Below are 20923 nucleotides of genomic sequence, written 5' to 3'. Positions count from 1 at the left end.
GCGCGCTTGGAGCCGGACCTCGACGCCTGCCATCTGCCTGGACCCTTCTCTGCCTTCCCATACCATCCCTGCCATTCCATCCTTTCGTGTAAGTGTGTTTGTTCTGTGCTGGGCGTTTGATAAGTTAAGCCGGTATAATCTTGCCCTGTGTCTGCTTCTTCTTCTTCTTCCCTTCTATATGTCCTTCTTTCGTTTCCTCTTCGGGTTTTTGTACGTAGTTAATAAATCTTTGTTCTCCCTTTACTTTGGTTTCCTCTCTTATTCGATCGCTTTCGTGATTTCTGTCAATTGAGTACCTGTGGCACGATTTCGGCAGAACCGCTTATGAATCGGGTTAGTCAATTGCTAACGGCTCAGATTCTGGATTGCTACAAATCCCCCCCCCCCCCCCACAAAGGAGCGTTACAAGTACCAGGACCGGTCGGACGGCCAGCTTAAAAAGACGAGGGGATTAAACCCCCCTTGGTAAGGGGAGTGCCGTCGTCCGGATTCCGTAACAATATATATATATATATATATATATATATATATATATATATATATATATATATATATATATATATATATATATATATATATATATATATATACATACATACATATACATATATATACAGACTTGGCATTTAATATGGAATATTTTTTTTGTGGGGGTGAACTTAATTTTCAAGATGTCTTAGAACCAAATGTTCATTGGAATTATGTTGAAATTATTCTAGATTTTGTTAATGTGACCTTTAAAAGAAACAAAAACCACATTTGACATTTCGAAACAAATAAATTGATCCTTGAAAGTGATGTAAACTGATATCGAACTCAATTCATGGACAGTACTGTGTTAAAGTTCTGTACGTTTTCCAGAAGTATCTCTTTATTTTGCACATTAGCCAATTTTTTTTTTAACAAAAACAAAAGTTAAATTACAACTGGGATTACGGACAGTAAAATTACAGTTCAGTACTTTGTGTAACCCCCACAAGCATTCAGGAGAGCACGTACACATTGAGGCATGCTGTTCACGAGATTTGCCAAGGTTTGGACAGGAATCGCTTGCCATGCAGTGACAATAGCCTGCTGCAATTCACGCACAGAGGTCAGCTGCTGGTCCAAGTGGTCGATTTGACGCGTTAATTCTGCCCACAAGTTCTCTATCGGATTCATATCCGGGGACATGGCAGGCCACTCCATATGCTCTACACCACGGTCAGCAAGAAAGTGTTGGATCATGCGAGCACGATGAGGCCGTGCATTGTCATCTTGGAAGACAAAGTTTCCTCGAAAGGCTGCACGAGCAAATGGAAGCAATGTTTCTTCCAGAATGGCCGTGTACTTGAACTGGTTCAGGTTTCCATTCAGAACAACCAGGTCAGTTTTGCCCCCTGCATGAAAAGCAGCCCAAACGGTCACTCCACCACCTCCAGCTTGGAGTCTTGGCACTATACAATCTTTGTTGTAGGCTTCATGCACTTGTCTGCGCACTCGGACGTGGCCATCTTGACGATAGACCAGAAATCTAGACTCGTTACTGAAGATCACGTGATTCCAGTGTCCTGGCTGCCATTGACGGTGCTCTCTGGCCCACTGCAATCAGCGCTGGCGGTGTTATCTGGTCAGGCTTGGCTTTCTCAGGGGATGCCTGGCACGATAGCCTGCTTGAACCAGTCGTTGGTTGACTAGCCTTCTGGATACAGGCACATTTGTCAGTTGCTGCCACTCAGCCCTAAGCTGATTAGCTGACTTGGTACGGCCATTGCAGACTAACCGGTGCAGCTGGCGATCATCCCTCCTTGTGGTTCCGTGGGGACGTCCTGGCCTCGGTATTGGAGTGGGGACACCCCTCTGAGCATTTCGTTTCAGGATCTTTGACACCTGACCTTGAGTGATGCCATCCTGCCGAGCAATAGCACGCTGTTTCATGCCGTAATTTCGTAAAGCCACCACTCCATGACAAACAGCATTGTCGAGTTGACGGACCATCTCCAGAGGAAGCGGCAATAACTTTTGGAGACGTGCAGCAGTTGTTTTCCACTAATACAAAACGCAACAACCCTTGTATACCCGAATGTGAAGCCAATCATCAAATGCACCTGTCCGCACATTTTGCCACGCCACCTGTGATATAATCCTGTTGTTGACTTCTTGCTGCGACAGACAATCAGTGACATGGTTCTTTTAACAAATAAATCACCAAAGTGTAAAAGAAACTCACCAGATTGATAAACTGAGTTAAGAAAGTAAACCCAAGTCAAGAAAAAATATATATTCCATATTAAATGCCGAAGTCTGTATATATATGTATGTGTATATATATATATATATATATATATATATATATATACATATATATTGTTACAGATACGACTTTGATGGTATGGTGGGCCGAGCGGGATGGCCGCCGTATCCGTACAAGTTACCCGATTGTGCCCGAATGTTGACTAATCGCGCTATGCTGGCTCAATAGGAAAGAGAAGACACCCGGCTGGGTTATAATGACACAATACGACACCAGGGGTTCGGTTCTCAAGTATATTCGTACGGAAAAAGGTTAGATTACAAGGACAAGAGGGAAACATAGGAAGGTGGGCACTTAAACACACTCTTATATTAACCCTAGACAGACCACAGATAAACGGGACAAGGCTCACTCACACGGGGTTTGATGGCCAGGAAAGCGGCAGTCGATGGCTCAGGTGCACCTGGCTCAGGGACAGAATCGCGTACGTTGGTGTCCAGCAGATGCGGGGAGGTCGCTCAGCGCTCGTGGGTCGCGACTTTGGTGGAGATGCCGGGGAGGTCGCTCAGCGCTCGGGAGGGTGGCGTCTTGTCCTTCCAAGCTCGGGGCGCATCTGACGTCACGTCCGGCGCGGGGCCGCGTATATCCGGCGGGGAGTCACGCCCTCGCTCGTTAGCTCCGCCCCATATGGCATCGGCCCATGGCTTCTCATTGGGTGCGGGGGTTACTGGCTCCGCCCTTGACGAGGGGCCGACAGGGAGCCCCCTTCTGGGTAACCCCGTCGAGCACATGTTCAATGGCGGCCAACCGAGCCGGAGTGAGGACGCAAAGCCGCTGTTGTTGTGGTTGTTGTTGGAGCTTGAGATGATGGGAAGAGATGCGGGGAGGTATGGGAAGGTCCTAAACTCCTACTGGTGCCATATCATCACATTCTGGTGCAACGAAGTCATAATTAATGGAAACAAGTCCTTAACTGACATAGATTAAGAATAACTAGCAAGATGTCCTATAATTGTCTACGTGTGGTGCGGGGGACCTGGGCACGACATTTAATGGGGGAATGAAGGGGAAGATCGGCTCTAATGGGTGTTGTTTACAGACAATGGGACTAGGGAATGGGGTAAGGGGAGAGTTGGGGAGTATCGGAGAAGATAGGGGAATATTTACAAGCGGATATGGAGGTCAAATTCCATATTCGCAACATTGCACCCTTCTCTACCCTCGGGGCGTCCCGACCCGATAAATTTTTACCTACTTTAGTGTGGCACGCAATGTAGTTCCCTCTACTATTAACTCTACCCTGAGTGCGACAGTTTTATAGATATTCACAAATGAGTAAATATGTCCCCCTGCGACGTTGCACCCTTCTCCTCTCAGAAACACACCCACAGGATAACCGAATCCGGAAAGAATTCTCAAACTAAACATACAGCCGGTAGGGAGCATTATTTACAAGACTACGCTGATATCTACACTACGATCCAGGACCTGTCTTTGGAGGAACACATGCAGATGTTATGCATAGAGAGAGCGCGCTTGCCAACATCGATACACCAACCCACGAGTGCTCTGTGGCCGACGGCCTTTAATAACGTGCAGAGCACCCTTCCCGCGCATCAAAAGCACCACCCCACCACCAATCGGTGCAGTCACCATTGTTCATTGGAATAAAAATAAATTCGACAACCCCTAACCCTGCAGGTGTCTCTTGCTCTTCTTGTGGTGCACTTGGTGTTAACTAAAAGTGGTTCACCTGTATGGCATAGGTGCCACGTTGACCCATAGGTCCATCCACGGGTGGTGCTTGGCCGCAAAAGAGCTGCGGTCCATTGTGGGTGGCCACAAACATTGCGGTCCATATGGTGTATCGATCCAGGCAGCCAACAGCGAAAGTGCAGGCCCACAACTGCGTAGCCAGCACCTCTCTCTCCTCTCTCTCTACCCCAAAGCCAGATCCTCGGAGGTGGGAGACAAAAACAAGACAAGTGAGCAAGGTGGTAAGGGCGCAAAAGTGCACGCAATGCAAGGTGATGCACACTGGGGGCACATGGGAACCAGGTGAGACAGGTACGTTCCTACCGTACGCCCCCCCCCACCAGGTAACCTACATGGCCCCTCCCTTACCCCTTACTGTATCAACAAAACACAACACTACCCATAAACATCTACTTTACAAATCCACAAACATCCCTACTGTCTTCCCCGTTCCTCCCATATACCAAATTCGTCTTCTCTCCCTCCTAACCAATCAAATTTGCCATTTTCAACTCTCATCAAAATTTGCCATCTCCAACTCAACATCAAAATTTGCCATCACCAATTCATCATCAGTCCCTCCTAGGGAGGGAGAGATGGAATCACCCCAATGTCTCATCCACGTCGTGATGCGTCTCACAAATCCAACAGCAATTCTCATTTCCTGCACAAAACAAAGAAAACACAGGTGTGGAGTCATCATCATCACCACAGGCAAGTGGCTGCGTATGGTGCGACAGGTTCATCAATCCTAACTATCTCCTAAATGACTTTAACAACTTTACACTACCCGGGGTCTTCCTCCGGCCAAACCATTGGCCCTCTTACACTATGGGTTCTAAAAACCAATTCCCATTGGCCAAACTGTGGTGCTCTTCAATTTGGGGTCTCACTCCCCCGATTCATCTCCCGGTGCCCTCGCACAATTTCTGGGCTGTGGCGTGTACCTCTCCCAGTGGGTCTACCCACCTGCACACCTCCACCACTGCAGTTGCCTCCGAGCTTACCTGCTCCTTACCCTAACCTATCTACCTGGGGAAGGCCCTCTGGCGCTCTCCCCACTCCGTGCCCTCTCTGGCACTGGGCTACCCGGGTCCATCCTCCGGATCCTCGGGCCCCATCCACAACTCTACCGGCTCCCAGAGCCCACCTGCGGCCTCACCTGGCCGACATCCTCACAGTGGTGGAGTGCCCAACCAACTACACACACTAACAGGCTACACGCCCAGCCATTTCCACAACACTAATGCACCCATCCACAACACCATTCTGCAACCGCACCACAGATGCCAATATCCAACCACAATTTACCTGTACCCTCTACCTAACACTTACACTACCCGCCCCGGGTACTCGTGAAAGGGGTCCACTCTTCCCCCATCCACACCTTCGCACCATGCACACCACTCCGTACCACTTACTCCAACTCTCTCCACACACCTGTACCTGCACACCTGTGCTCTCACACCTGGTGCCACCTGCACCCTTCTCTCCCCAAGCGCATTCGCGCTGATCCACACACTCATTACTCATACACTGCTCCACACACCTGTCCAGTTGCACACCTGTGCAATCACACCTGTTCAATTCTCACAAACACGGCATCATCTCAGCTAACTACTCCCTTCTGAAACTTGCGCTTCCCAGTCGTCCCTTTAAACTATTGCGCTCCCACGTCATTATCATCCATACTAATCTACCTGCGTCCCCACTACAGGTATCAGTCACTAACTAATCTTAACGTCACCTAATGTCATCTTCTAGGGCCCTATCAATATAACCTAACCCACCCGGGCTAGTTTTCACTGCCATACACCCCATAAGCTATTGCTCCTTTGCCCCCCATGGGAAGGATGGTGGATTTGCCATCCCACCACATCGGGGGTCTCTCACTATCAATTTTGCACGTCAAATTTCAACAAATTAAAAATTTGCCAATCACTGCCCATCATCTGCCAATCACTACTGCCAATCCCTTGCCAATCATCAAATTTTGTTTTTCTCTAATTTTGGGTCCAAAACGCTAACCTCATCACCCAGTCTACTCACTAATACCTCTCGGTGCGCCAATTCCCGTCCAAAGCCCGGCTTCGTAAAGCCAAACAATGAATGCTGGTTGTTTTGTGCCTGCGGCTGGATGCGTCCGGCATTCGGGACAGGGACGGGGGCTTACCCGGGCCGAGATCCCATGCATCACCTCGGCGTGGAGCCATCCAATGTCCCGATCTCGACCTGCCGGCACGTCTCAACAAAACGTGGTCGCCATGACGACCCTTTCTATCGGGCTGCCAGCTCCGCCTGGTGGAGCCTGGACGCGGCCGTTCAAAGCGAGGCCCGGCACGCACCGAGGGCCTGCTTCGGCTAAAAGTCGCTCTAACCTCTAACCCGTGTAACGTCGATGCTTCACCTGGACGCTTACACCCCGCAGCCCGTTCCTTGCTCACACATCCAGCCGTTTCCATGCTCCTCGTACCGTTCCTTACACACCTCGGTACACCCATTCCACTCACAGCCTTGGTCACACACCTGACCACCGAACACTTTGGCACACACTCGTTGGTAGCACACCTCACCAATACACCTCTTCGCGCCCCCTCCTCGGTCACCTCTTCTGTGACAATCACTGGTGTGCTCTCATTCGCACACCCAACCACGTGCCTCACCACCAACTCCAGCGTGCATTCCCACTCACGCTCTACCATTCCAGGTGTGCATCCTTCCATCCCAGGTGTACATCCTCGCTCACCTGTCACAACTAACTCACGCTCCATGTCACTCTCACTACTTTCACCTCCATTCCTGACAGCGCACTCACCCTTACTCTTGACAGCGCACTCTTTCCCCATGCACCTGTCCGTCACACACCTTTCTCGCGCACACTCTCCCGTCACACCCTCTGTAACACTCACCACAGGTGTGCATTCTTCCTTGCCTTTGACAGCGCACTCTTTCCCCATGCACCTGTCCGTCACACACCTTCCTCGCGCACACTCTCCCGTCACACCCTCTGTAACACTCACCACACCGCGCTCCCATGTGCTCCCTCGCACACACGCTACGACCGACTCACTCTCGCCAGCACACTCACTCCTTGGTACACACTTTTTCCTCACACACCCCAGAGTCGGACTTTCTTGCACACCTCCATTTTCGCACACCAGACCTGTCGCACACTTCACCCACGGCCTCTCACGAACACCCGGGTCCATCTCGACCCCCAAGCTCCTTAAATCCCCTGGCGCATCATACGCACGACCATATTGGTCACCACTTACACCGGGTCCTCTTCCTCTTCGCTTCTCCTCCATCACCTGCGAATCCCTCATCCGGTTAATGAGCACATCATCACGATCCAAACACAGACTTTGGACCAATTCTTTTATCTCCTCTTTTATCTCTTTGTTATCCCCTCTCCGTCGCTTCTTAATTTCGCTCACCCCTTCTTCCACTTCTTCTAATTTGTGCCTCACCTCTTTTATTCCCCGGTACGTCTCCTCAAGCTCGTCCTCCAAGGCTACCTTGACCGTTTCCATGTGCGTCCTCACCTGCCGGTCCTTCGTCTCCATTACCTCTATCACCTCGTCCAACCTCGTTGTCAGTCCCTCACGTACCATCTGACATTGCCTCTGTGTCGCTATCAAGTCGTTTTTAATTTCTTTTTGTGTCGCCTTTAAACCTCCTAATACCGCAGTGTTCCTTTGAACCTGCTCCACTAACTCCGTCTGTCCCACCGTCAGCTGCTCCACCTCCTGCGTCAGGTCCTCTATGCCCCCTTGTAACTTTACAGTCCCCTTTCTCACCTCCTTTTCCATGTGCTCCTCACAGTGCCTCACCTCCTCGCGCACTCCTCCGACCTCCTCACTCACTCCTCTTCTGATCTCCTCTCCCATCACTTGCATCTCCTGCCCAGATGCCACCCTCATCTGCTCCATTTCCTCCCTGTGAGCATCCAGTTTGGTTTCTACCCCCATTCTGACCCCCTCTATCTGCTGCTCCATTTGTTTAACTTCCCTTTCCGCTTGGTCCCTCATGTCCCTCAATTTGCCTTCCATACTGTTTTCTAACCCCTCTAACCCATTTTTCACTCCCTCTATCTGATTCTCCTGGGCAGCCATTCTATTTTCTACCCCCGTTAACCCATGTTTCACCTCTTTTATCCCGTTGTCTAACCCCTCAAAATTATTGTCTAACTTCCCAATTTTCTTGTCTAACTCCTCAAAATTATTGTCTAACTTCCCAATTTTCTTGTCTAACTCCTCAAAATTATTGTCTAACTTCTCACCGGTACCCCTCATTTGGCCCTCTAATCGCCCACTATCAACCCTCATTTGCTCACTCTGAGCATCCATCCGGTTCCCCATTACCCCCATTTGGTCCTCCAATCGCTCACCCTGAGCATCCATCCGGTTCCCCAATTGGTTACTCTGCAGTTTGAGGGACGCCTGCATTTGCGCCATAAATTGCTCCATGAGGACCTGCATCTGGGCCATCCCTCCCACTTGTGCAGCGGGTGCGGCCCACGTAGCTATGTGCGAGGCGCCATTTCGCGCGTCTGCTACCCCCGCTGTTTCGCTCTCCTCACGTGTCTCAATTTGGTCCTGGACCGACCCTGCTTCACTCTCCCCTACCGGACCCCAGCCGTCTTGATCCGCCATAGCGCGACTTTCAAAATTCGAGTTTCGTAAAACAAATTCGAAATTTCGCCGTTATACTTTCGTCGAGCGCAGTACCCGCGCTCCGGATCGATTTTGTCGAGCGCCGTACGCGCTCCGGATCGATTTTGTCGAGCGCCGTACGCGCTCCGGATCGATTTTGTCGAGCGCAGTACGCGCTCCGGATCGATTTTCCCTCCCAAAATTTGGGCCTAACTAATTTAGTCCCGGGTCCGAATTCCACTCCTCGACACCAATTGTTACAGATACGACTTTGATGGTATGGTGGGCCGAGCGGGATGGCCGCCGTATCCGTACAAGTTACCCGATTGTGCCCGAATGTTGACTAATCGCGCTATGCTGGCTCAATAGGAAAGAGAAGACACCCGGCTGGGTTATAATGACACAATACGACACCAGGGGTTCGGTTCTCAAGTATATTCGTACGGAAAAAGGTTAGATTACAAGGACAAGAGGGAAACATAGGAAGGTGGGCACTTAAACACACTCTTATATTAACCCTAGACAGACCACAGATAAACGGGACAAGGCTCACTCACACGGGGTTTGATGGCCAGGAAAGCGGCAGTCGATGGCTCAGGTGCACCTGGCTCAGGGACAGAATCGCGTACGTTGGTGTCCAGCAGATGCGGGGAGGTCGCTCAGCGCTCGTGGGTCGCGACTTTGGTGGAGATGCCGGGGAGGTCGCTCAGCGCTCGGGAGGGTGGCGTCTTGTCCTTCCAAGCTCGGGGCGCATCTGACGTCACGTCCGGCGCGGGGCCGCGTATATCCGGCGGGGAGTCACGCCCTCGCTCGTTAGCTCCGCCCCATATGGCATCGGCCCATGGCTTCTCATTGGGTGCGGGGGTTACTGGCTCCGCCCTTGACGAGGGGCCGACAGGGAGCCCCCTTCTGGGTAACCCCGTCGAGCACATGTTCAATGGCGGCCAACCGAGCCGGAGTGAGGACGCAAAGCCGCTGTTGTTGTGGTTGTTGTTGGAGCTTGAGATGATGGGAAGAGATGCGGGGAGGTATGGGAAGGTCCTAAACTCCTACTGGTGCCATATCATCACATTCTGGTGCAACGAAGAGTCATAATTAATGGAAACAAGTCCTTAACTGACATAGATTAAGAATAACTAGCAAGATGTCCTATAATTGTCTACGTGTGGTGCGGGGGACCTGGGCACGACATTTAATGGGGGAATGAAGGGGAAGATCGGCTCTAATGGGTGTTGTTTACAGACAATGGGACTAGGGAATGGGGTAAGGGGAGAGTTGGGGAGTATCGGAGAAGATAGGGGAATATTTACAAGCGGATATGGAGGTCAAATTCCATATTCGCAACAATATATATACACACACACACACACACACACACACACACACACACACACACACACACACACACACACACACACACACACACACACACACACACACACACACACATCCACATTTACGTACCACCCTCATCGATCACCTCGTAAAATGTCCCAAGAAACAGTCACGGTGACTTTACAGACTCGAGGTCGTGCTTCAAATGAGATTATTTCTGGCACCGTTGTCTTGTTCCAGGTTTGAAATGAACAAACAACTCACCGAGGTGATGATACAAGACCCAAAACACCTCGTTTTAAACCTGGCAATGGCGATGCACAAATATTGCCATTTTGAACTTGCTGTTGAAATGGGGTGACAATTCATGAAAAAACAAAGGAAAAGCGATTGGATCTGTAAACGGGAACATGGACAACAATACTTTTCGGGTGACCCTCAGAAATCAAGTGACACGCCAGTTCTCCAATCTACTGCCAAGCAAATGGGAGTCGAGGACGTGCAACTCAACTTGATGCCAATGCTCCCGCTCCGGCGACACAAACATTCTCCGGCACGTCCTTCGATGGCACGTAATAATTTGCAGAAGTCAGTCACGGTTTCTGTTTTGTTTTCAGGTTCACAAATGTCACCTGAGACAATGAACCACCTCGATGGTCCAGTGTTGAGGGTTGGAGTCAAATTTAACACTAATGCAGGAAAATGCAACTAAAGCTCAAGGACGTGGTAACTTGCACTTCAAGTAACATTTCCTAAAGTTCCAGCAGTATCATCATCACTTGCAGTTCAGGTAACCTCACCTATAGTTCAGACGAGCTAACCTTGTGTGCCGCAGAAAGACAAAAGCACAGGTAACGTGATGCTCATCACATCCAGCATCCAATATGTGCCACCTGGGTGTTAATGGTATTTTTACATCGAAGCAGTACATGCCTCACAAAAACGTGAACAGTATTATCGCAGAATGGATGAAGGGGAAGGAAGGAAGAAAGGAAGGAAGGAAGCTGCCACCACAAAACTTCGTTCAACAAGCGCACCACGCTTAACACATGCATTGGCTTGTTTGGTGCACCCATGCAAGCACAGGTCTCCTATTACGAGACTTGGTTGGTATAGTGAGTGGAAAGTGCAGCAGCTATGGCAATGTACTCGGCAAAAGGGTAAAATCTTTAGGGTGACTTTAGGGTAAAATCCCTGTCAATCCGATGGAGCCCCCTACCCTCCACCATCAGACCTGCCCGTTCTACTAACCCCAGGAAACATTCCTAGTCACAGATTAATCCTTCTAGGCTTCATCCTCTCAAACAGTTCAACACTGTAGCGAGCCGTGAGCAGGTGGTGTGCCAACTAGCTTGAAGGAATAACGTGCCCTCAGCTGTGTATACACCAGATACGGACAATGGTGCGTGAACGTGGACAGTGGTGCGTGTAGGCGTCGGTGAACAAGGACAGTAGGCGGTGAACGTGTATTTAAAAGCTCACAGTTTAGTTTTAAATCCAGATAAAGAGCAAACAAATGTACCGCCTGAGGCACAGCTCATTTGCCATGTGCCATCCCAACTTGTCAAACTTTATTTTGCTGTGGAATGTACAGTGTATATGAGAGGACTTTGGTCAGGGATGTGACCAAGAATCCAATGACCACTCTGATTGAACTCCAGAGTTCCTTGGCTGAGAACCTGCCGGAAGGACAACAGTCTCTGCAGCACTTCACAAATCTAGGCTTTATGGGAGAGTGGCCAGATGGAAGCCACTCCTGAGAAAAAGGCACATGACAGCACACCTGGAGTTTGCAAAAAGGCACCTGAAAGACTTTGAGAGCATGAGGCAAAATATTCTGTCGGCCGAGACGAAAATTGAACTCTTTGGCCTGAATGCAAAGTGCTATGTCTGGTGGAAACAGAGTACAACTCATCACCCAGCTAACGCCATCCTTTCCGTGAAGCATGGCGGTGGCAGCATCATGCAATGGGGATGCTTTTCAGTGGCAGGGACTGGGAGACTTGTAAGGATAGAGGGAACAATGAATGGAGCCAAATACAGGAAAATCCTTGAGGAGAACCTGCCTCAGTATGCAAAAGACTTCAGACTGAAGTGAAGATTTACGTTCCAGCAGGACAATGACCCCAAGCAGCAAGCATACAGCCATAGAAGCACTGGAATGGCTTCAGAAGAACGTGAAAGTCCTCGAGTGGCCCAGCCAAAGCCCAGACCTGAATCCCCTTGAGAATCTGTGGAAAGACTTGAAGATTGTTGTTCACCGACGCTCCCCATCCAACATGATCGAGCTTGAGCAAATCCAAGGAAGAAAGGGAGAAACTCTCCAAATCCAGATGTGCAAAGCTGATACAGACATACCCCAAGAAGACTTGAAGCTGTAATCACTGCCAAAGGTGCTTCTACAAAGTATTGACTTTGGGGGTTGAAGACTTATGTAAAAAATTTGATATTTCTTTCTGTATTTCATTTTTACCTCCACCACTAAAGGTAGATGGAGGTTATGCTTTCACCCCTGTCTGTCTGTCTGTTTGTTTGTCTCTGTCTGTCCGTTTGTGAACAAAATATCTCAAAAAGTTGTGGATGGATTTGGACAAAATTTGGTAGAGATGTAGCGTATGTGACACCGACTAAATGATTCGATTTTGGTGAAGATCAGGATTCGGATCCGGCTACTATAAATTTTTAAGTGATTCTTCACCATTGGGAGATAGGGCCAAAAACGATACATAGCAGGATATCTCAAAGTTATAGATGGATTTGGACGAAACTTGGTGGACCGGTTGGGTGTGTGACAAGGACGATTCGATTCGATTTTGGTGAAGATCCGGTTCCAGCTCGTACAATTTTTAAGTGATTCTTCACCATTGAGTGATATATGGCCAACCAGACGGAGTTATGCTCTCTACTGAGTGCCGTTCTAGTTAATTATTGTGTAAAAATTTCTAAAATAAAAATTCCACTTTGACATTACATGGGGTATTATGTGAAGATCAGTGACAAAAAAAAAAAAACTCCATTTAATCCATTTTAAATTCAGGGCATACACAATGTGTTTTTTAATGTTGTCAAATACAACAAATTGTGAAAAAAGTCAAGGGGTATGAATACTTTCTGAAGGCAGTGTAACTAATTAGGTAGTTTCTCACCATTAAAGCAAGCAAGTGTCACGAATTGAGGTGGCAACGATGGACCTGAAACCCTGCAGATGGGATACGGAGACGGCGTGTGTGTCTCGGCACCTCATACAGGACAGGTCAAAAGGACACAAAAGTTGTGCGTGATGGGATGATGCAATCTCCATTCCGCTGTAGGATCAGAAATTTGGGAAACAAACGGATGAAACATTCTCGATGTTGTTTCGTATGCAGCTTGTGGCTGCTGGGTGCATCATGTTCAACATGGTTGTGCTGCTGAAGCAGTACCCCCGTTACCAGTAAGTAAGCTGGTACTCATTTTGTCGATCTCAGAAGGATGACAGGCTCACTCAACCCACCTGGTGTTATTTCAATGACACGACAGGGGCTCAAACTCAAGACCCAAAGATCTCAAGCCTGGCGACTTAAACATTAAGCCAACACCAGGCTACCATTCTGGAGAAGCAAAACGTCACAGGACACCAAATGGTAGACTTTGTCACAGCTAAAATGCTGAAGGAAAAACGTGTTTTTTATGCGATCTATTTATTAAATACGCACGGCCGGAAGGAGGAAACCGAGGAAAGGAAGAGAGGACGGAAGGGTGGGAGGGGGCTGGGGTTGGACCCAGTGGGGATGTAGAGGAAAGGAGTTTGCTTTGGAATTGAAAGGGAGGCAAAGGAAAGTCTAAATGTCTAACCTTTGCATACGTATTAAATAAATGACCACAAAGGAAGTGATCGTGCTTGACTGTGCATAAAAGTGAAAAGAAGTGAGAAAAGGGAAGTAGTAGCTGTTGGAATGCCTGGTTGGTAGTGGAAAGAGGAGATATGACTGAAAGGAAGATAATTATGGGCGAGGTAAATGACAATATGGTGGAGAGGCGAATAAAGACAAAGCAGGAGTTATCCTAAGTGCGTTGCCCTTTTTCCCCCCCACCCCCCAACTGACAATTCAATCCTGCAACCCTCCCAAATCTAAAGGTTTGCACATACAAATCTAGGAACCCTTTCGTATCTTCAGAAAGTCAAAGATTTCCTTCAACTCTGCTTCTTCACCCAGAATGTAGAGGCCTCAGCAACTGTACCTGACTGTGCCTTCCCACAGATCGTCCAACACAGCCCATCTCTCATACCTCCACCAGGAGCTTGTCTAAACTCGTTCACTTTGCCCAAATTTTATTTATTCCCTTTCTATCTCATGCCCACCTTCTGTTCACCACTCCATTCATTTGCACAGCAAACACCTCTGTTATCCAACACTATCATGAACCTTGATCATCAAGGGATGAAGAAAAAAACATTTTTTTTTTAAAGGAAGTGCAGAGCCACCCTCCGCAGTGTAGGACCTAAGGCAGGGCTGGCCACCCATCCACAAACCTCACAGGGTCCGGGCAGGACTGGCTGCTTGCACACATACAACACTCGCTGAGACCAGAGCTGGGTCAGGCGTACGCCACCTCTTACGTCGGGACCAAGAAAGAGCAGCCCACAAGACACCCCTTCTCAGGAGTGGCAGGGCCGCCTGCTCGATGCGCCCATTGTGGGGAGCAGGATTGGCCGCTACCCTCCACAAGAACCATGGCACAGCCGACCACCCATCGCCCCCTGGGAACCAAGTCAGGGCTGCTTGCCCGCCTTCCCACAGGGACTAAATCATGGTCCCCTGCTTGCACAATGCAAGCAGGCGTTACCCCAGGTTAACGTGGGGACAACGCCAAACCTGCCGCCTTTCCGCCGCCCCCATGGGGACCGAGGGCGGGCCACTTGTATGCTGCATGGTTAGGACAGATAAAAGACCACTCACCTGCTGCTTCACAAGGACCAAGCCTGGGCCCACCCTGCCCCCTCCCCGGGAGGGACCGTTGACCCACCTTTCCGTGGCGAATGAGCAAGGGCTGCCCACTCACAACCCCCCGGGGACCGAGTCAAAACCACCTGGATTGTGACAGAGCCAGGACTGCCCACACACCGCTCCGTGAGGACAGTCAAGGCCTACCACCCGCTGCCCCAAGGGGAATGAGTCAGGGTCTACCACCCACAACCCCAAGCCAGGGCCACCCACACACCTCCCCACTGGCAACGAGCTAGTGCCACCCATAAGCCACCCCAAAGTGATCAAGTTGGGGACCACCCAAAAGCTACCAAGCAGGGAATGGGCTGAGGCTGCCCATAAGCCACGCCTCAAGGCCAGGGTCGCCCGCACGCCGACCCGTGGGAACCTAGGCAGAGTCGCCCGCACGCCACTCCGTGGGAAACAAGGCAGGGTCGCCCGCACGCCACTCCGTGGGAACCGAGGCAGGGTCGCCTGCCTCGGTTCCCATGTAGAAAGACTCCATATAGAAAGAGGCAGGGCCAACTTACTGCGTTGATCGGGCCAGGTACCAGGGTCTGCCGCCCACCACCCCACAGGGACGGAGCCAGGGCCTACCACCCGCTGTCCCGAAGGGAAAAAGCCATAGCCTACCGCCCGCAACCCCCAGGCCAGGGCAACCCACACACCTCCCCACTGGGGACGAGCTAGGGCCACCCATAAGCCACATCCAATGGGATGAAGCCGGGGCCGCCCCTTAGGGCCAGGGCCCCCCGCATGCCACTCCGTGGGGACCGAGGCAGGGTCACCCACATGCCACTTCATGGGGCTCGAGGCAGCACCATCTGCACATCACTTAGTGAGGTCAGGGCAGAGACGCCCACACGCCTCTACATGGGGGCCGAGGCAGGAACGCCCTCGCGCCACTCCGTGGGGGCCGAAGCAGGACCACCCTCACGCCACTTCATGGGGGCAGAGGCAGGACCGCCCTCACGCCACTCTGTGGGGACCAAGGCAGAGATTCTCGCATGCCGTTCCACTGGGACCGATGCAGGGTCGCCCACACACCTCTGTGTGGAAAGAGCTAGGACCGAGGTCTACCATGTTCATCGGGCCAGGGTCTGCCACCCACCATCTCACAAGGACAGCCAGGGCATTACTGCCTTCCCTAGGGGACCAAGAAAGGGCCTACCGCCTGGTGCCCCGCGGGGATTGAGCCATGGCCTGCCACCCACAACCCCGATCCAGGGCCACCCACACACCTCCCCCATTGGGAATGATAGGGCCACCCACAAGCCACCACTCATGCCCAGAGGCCGCCCACAGGCCACTCCATGGGGACATAGCCAGAGTGCCTGCACACCACTTTGTGGGGTCAGGGTAGAGCCACCCGCACCCCGCTCCATGGGGTCAGGGCAGCACCACCCGCATGCCACTCCGTGGGGTCAGGGCAGCGCCGCCCGCATGCCGCTCCGTGGGGACAGGAAGGAGACGCCCGCATGCCGCTTCGTGGGGTCAGGGCAGAGCCGCCCACACGCCGCTTTGTGGGGTCAGGGCAGAGCCACCCGCACGCCGCTCCGTGGGGTCAGCGTAGAGCCACCCACATGCCGCTCCGTGGGCACCGAAGCGGGGCTGCTCGCACACCGCTCCATGGGAACCGAGGCAGGGCTGTGAGCATGCTGCTCTGTGGGGACTGAAGCAGGGACACCCACCACTCTGTGTAGAGAGAGCCAGAGCCGACCATTTACTTTCATTGGGCCATGGTCTGCTGCCTACCACCCCCCGGGAGCTGGTCCAGGGCCAACCACCCGCTGCTCCAATGGGACGAGCTATGGCCCACCGCACTCTGCCCTGAGGGAATTGAGCGAGGGTCTACTTCCCGCCATCCCGAGCCAGGGCCACCCACACACCTCCCCACCGGGAACTAGCTAAGGCCACATATAAGTCACCCTCAGGGCGGCAGCATATGGACGGTGCTGTCCCCACACCTTGCAGTGACCGGGCCAGCACCGTCCATAAGCCGCTACGTGGGGACAGAGGCAGGACCGTCCAGCGGACACCAGGGCTAGGCCGCCCGACCAGCACAGTTGGCCCTAGAAGCACAGTTTGACTGTGGAGTACCTCCGCAAGTAGAGAGGCATGCACAGGTAGAAATTAAACTATGGTCAAGCCGAGCACAGGTAGAAATTAAACTATAGTCAAGCCGAGCACAGGTAGAAATTAAACTATGGTCAAGCAGAGCACAGGTAGAAATTAAACTATGGTCAAGCCAAGCACAGGTATAAATTAAACTATGGTCAAGCCGAGCACAGGTAGAAATTAAACTGTGGTCAAGCTGAGCACATGTAGAAATTAAACGATGGTCAAGCCGAGCACAGGTAGAAATTAAACTATGGTAAACTATGGTCAAGCCGAGCACAGGTATAAATTAAACTATGGTCAAGCAGAGCACAGGTAGGAATTAAACTATGGTCAAGCAGAGCACAGGTAGGAATTAAACTATGGTCAAGCCGAGCACAGGTAGAAATTAAACTATGGTCAAGCCGAGCACAGTTAGAAATTAAACTATGGTCAAGCGGAGCACAGGTAGAAATTAAACTATGGTCAAGCCGAGCACAGGTAGAAATTAAACTATGGTCAAGCCGAGCACAGTTAGAAATTAAACTATGGTCAAGCGGAGCACAGGTAGAAATTAAACTATGGTCAAGCCGAGCACAGGTAGAAATTAAACTATGGTCAAGCAGAGCACAGATAGAAATTAAACTATGGTCAAGCCGAGCACAGGTATAAATTAAACTATGGCCAAGCAGAGCACCGGTAGAAATTAAACTATGGTCAAGCCGAGCACAGGTAGAAATTAAACAATGGTCAAGCCGAGCACAGGTAGAAATTAAACTATGGTCAAGCCGAGCACAGGTAGAAATTAAACTATGGTCAAGCAGCGCACAGGTAGAAATTAAACTATGGTCAAGCAGAGCACAGGTAGAAATTAAACTATGGTCGAGCCGAGCACAGGTAGAAATTAAACTATGGTCAAGCCGAGCACAGGTAGAAATTAAACTATGGTCAAGCCGAGCACAGGTAGAAATTAAACTATGGTCAAGCCGAGCACAGGTAGAAATTAAACTATGGTCAAGCCGAGCACAGGTAGAAATTAAACTATGGTCAAGCAGAGCACAGGTAGAAATTAAAATATGGTCAAGCCGAGCACAGGTAGAAATTAAACTATGGTCAAGCCAAGCACAGGTAGAAATTAAACTATGGTCAAGCCGAGCACAGGTAGAAATTAAACTATGGTCAAGCAGAGCACAGGTAGAAATTTAACTATGGTCAAGCCGAGCACAGGTAGAAATTAAACTATGGTCAAGCCGAGCACAGGTAGAAATTAAACTATAGTCAAGCCGAGCACAGGTAGAAATTAAACTATGGTCAAGTAGAGCACAGGTAGAAATTAAACTATGGTCAAGCCGAGCACAGGTAGAAATTAAACTATGGTCAAACCGAGCACCAGGTAGAAATTAAACTGTGGTCAAGCTGAGCACAGGTAGAAATTAAACTATGGTCAAGCCGAGCACAGGTAGAAATTAAACTATGCACAGGTAGAAATTAAACTATGCACAGGTAGAAAGCCGAGCACAGACCATCGCAGTAACACAACCGTAACTACACCAATGTTGGGGAAATGTTTCCAAAGTGGTCACGCGGTGGTGTTAGTGAACGGACCATGCAGAGTACAGTCGCGAATGGAGACGGGACAGTGTGGGACATGAACCAGTGACGTGTTTACCGTCGGCAGGAAGCTCCGACCATCCGAGAAAGTCACAAAAACACGGAGAACGAGGAAAAATGAGTCAAACTCACAGAGATTTCAAGCCGCGAACAAGGACCCATCCCAGGGTCACGGGGATCCACGAAAAAGTGTGTTCGAAAGCACGGACATAGTCATAGGGAAAGCACGGAAAGAGGGGAAAGCACGGATATAGGGAAAGCACGGATACAGGGAAAGCACGGGTACAGGGAAAGCACGGGTACAGAGAGAGCACGGGTACAGAGAGAGCACGGGTACAGAGAGCGCATGGGTACAGGGAAAGCACGGGTACAGGGAAAGCACGGGTACAGGGAAAGCACGGGTACAGAGAGAGCACGGAAAGGACGGATACAGGGAAAGCACGGGTACAGGGAAAACACGGGAACAGGGAAAGCACGGGAACAGGGAAAGCACGGGTACAGGGAAAGCACGGGTACAGGGAAAGCACGGGTACAGGGAAAGCACGGGTACAGGGAAAGCACGGGTACAGGGAAAACACGGGTACAGGGAAAACACGGGTACAGGGAAAGCACGGGTACAGGGAAAGCACGGGTACAGGGAAAGCACGGGTACAGGGAAAGCACGGGTACAGGGAAAGCACGGGTACAGGGAAAGCACGGGTACAGGGAAAGCACGGGGACAGGGAAAGCACGGGTAGAGGGAAAGCACTGGTACAGAGAGAGCACGGATACAGGAAAAGCACGGGTACAGAGGGAGCACGGGCACAGGGAGAGCACGGGCACAGGGAGAACACGGGTACAGGGAGAGCACGGGTAATACTAATAGTCGGGGAGAGCACGGGTGCGGGAAAAGCACAAGTACGGGAAGAGCACGGGTACGGGAAGAGCACGCGTACGGTGAGAGTACGAGGAACGCACGGGTACGGTATGGGGAAAGCACGGGTGCGGAGTTTCAGAAACGTCAGGAAGGCAAAGGGAGCCCAGGTCGGGTGTGTGAGAAGTGCGACCAACCTGGTTCGGCTCCGTCCTTCATCGCCGTGAAGAGGAGGAGAGCGGGGAGGACGTCGGCGAGACGTGGGAATGTGAAGAAGCGAGAAGAGCGCGAGAACGGGGAGTTTAGAAAGGAAGAGGCGGGAGTGGAGAGTTGGGAGGAGAGTCCGAGAGTGAGAGAGAGAAAGGAAAAAGAAGAGGGAGGAGAGCGGAAGAGACACAGAAACACGGACGGACAGCGGAACACAAACAACACGGAGAGTGGCGCTTAAACATGGAAGGAGGAACACTGCGCTTCAACAAACACACTTTGTTGGGAATTAAGGAAGACGCACAGGAAGTGAAGAAGGCACAGTAAAGGTAGCGAAAAGTAAATGGGGGTAAAGGAGGAGAAAGAGACATAAAAACATCGAAGTTCGCACAACGGAGGCAAAGAGAAAGAGCAGACAGAGCGAAATGAGTTCAAAGGGGCAGCCAAGAGGACTAGAGGGCGGGGAAGGCTGGGGGGAGAAATGGAGAATGGGGGAGGGGTTTATGGCCAGGGAGGGAAGGGGACTACCCGGACTCCGCCCCGCCCTCTCCCGGATCCTCCGCCCCCTTCCTCGCAGCGCCTCCTCCAGGGCAAAGTGGTGGCTATAAACGTACTGATGACGTCAAGGGAGCTGCGTCACGGCCGGGAAGAAGTGCGAGGACAGTGGGAGGAAGACAGGGAGGGAGGGATGGGGGGTTGTTGGTGAGAGAGACCGGGAAACGCCGAGCGGTAGTCGGATACCGAGTCACACAACGCATAATAATAACAATAATAATAATATGTTTGTCACAATCACGGACCGGCACAACCGGTTTTATAATCACTTGTTACAAAACCATAACAACCAAACCACGAAGGTGAAAGTGAAAAACGAACGGAAAATTAAAAGATTAACCTCATTAACTGCGAGAGACAACTGGGTATAAGAAATAAACGGAAATGATGGGGATACGAAATCAAAACTATTACTAAATTGGACTAAGTCATTTCCCTACAGGAATTCCTAAAGGATTTTCCTGTCGGATGTCTTAAAGGATTTTCCTAGTGGAATTCCTCCAGGATTTTCCTGAAGAATGCCCTAAAGGGTGTTCCTAAAGGAATTCCTACAGGATTTTCCAATAAGATGTCCTAAAGGGTTTTCCTAAAGGAATTCCTACAGGATTTTCCAATAAGATGTCCTAAAGGGTTTTCCTGTCGCATGTCTTAAAGG

General features: G+C 50.6%; 1 protein-coding gene across 1 annotated transcript in view; it reads right to left on the bottom strand.

Annotated features, from left to right (window-relative positions):
- The window catches only part of LOC137414046 (ETS translocation variant 3), a 49535-nt gene extending 29244 nt beyond the window's left edge, over nt 1-20291 (bottom strand). Inside the window, exon 1 of the mRNA XM_068099507.2 lies at nt 19704-20291. Coding sequence (XP_067955608.1) covers nt 19704-19725 — 22 coding nt within the window. The 5' untranslated portion in view covers nt 19726-20291. The remainder of the gene's footprint in view (nt 1-19703) is intronic.
- Nucleotides 20292-20923: the final 632 nt, after the last annotated feature.

The sequence above is a fragment of the Myxine glutinosa genome, chromosome 7 (assembly GCF_964187855.1).
Source record: "Myxine glutinosa chromosome 7, kmMyxGlut1.1, whole genome shotgun sequence".
Lineage (NCBI taxonomy): Eukaryota > Metazoa > Chordata > Myxini > Myxiniformes > Myxinidae > Myxine > Myxine glutinosa.
Note: the sequence above shows the minus strand (reverse complement) of the source record. Positions and strands in the feature narration are given on the sequence as shown.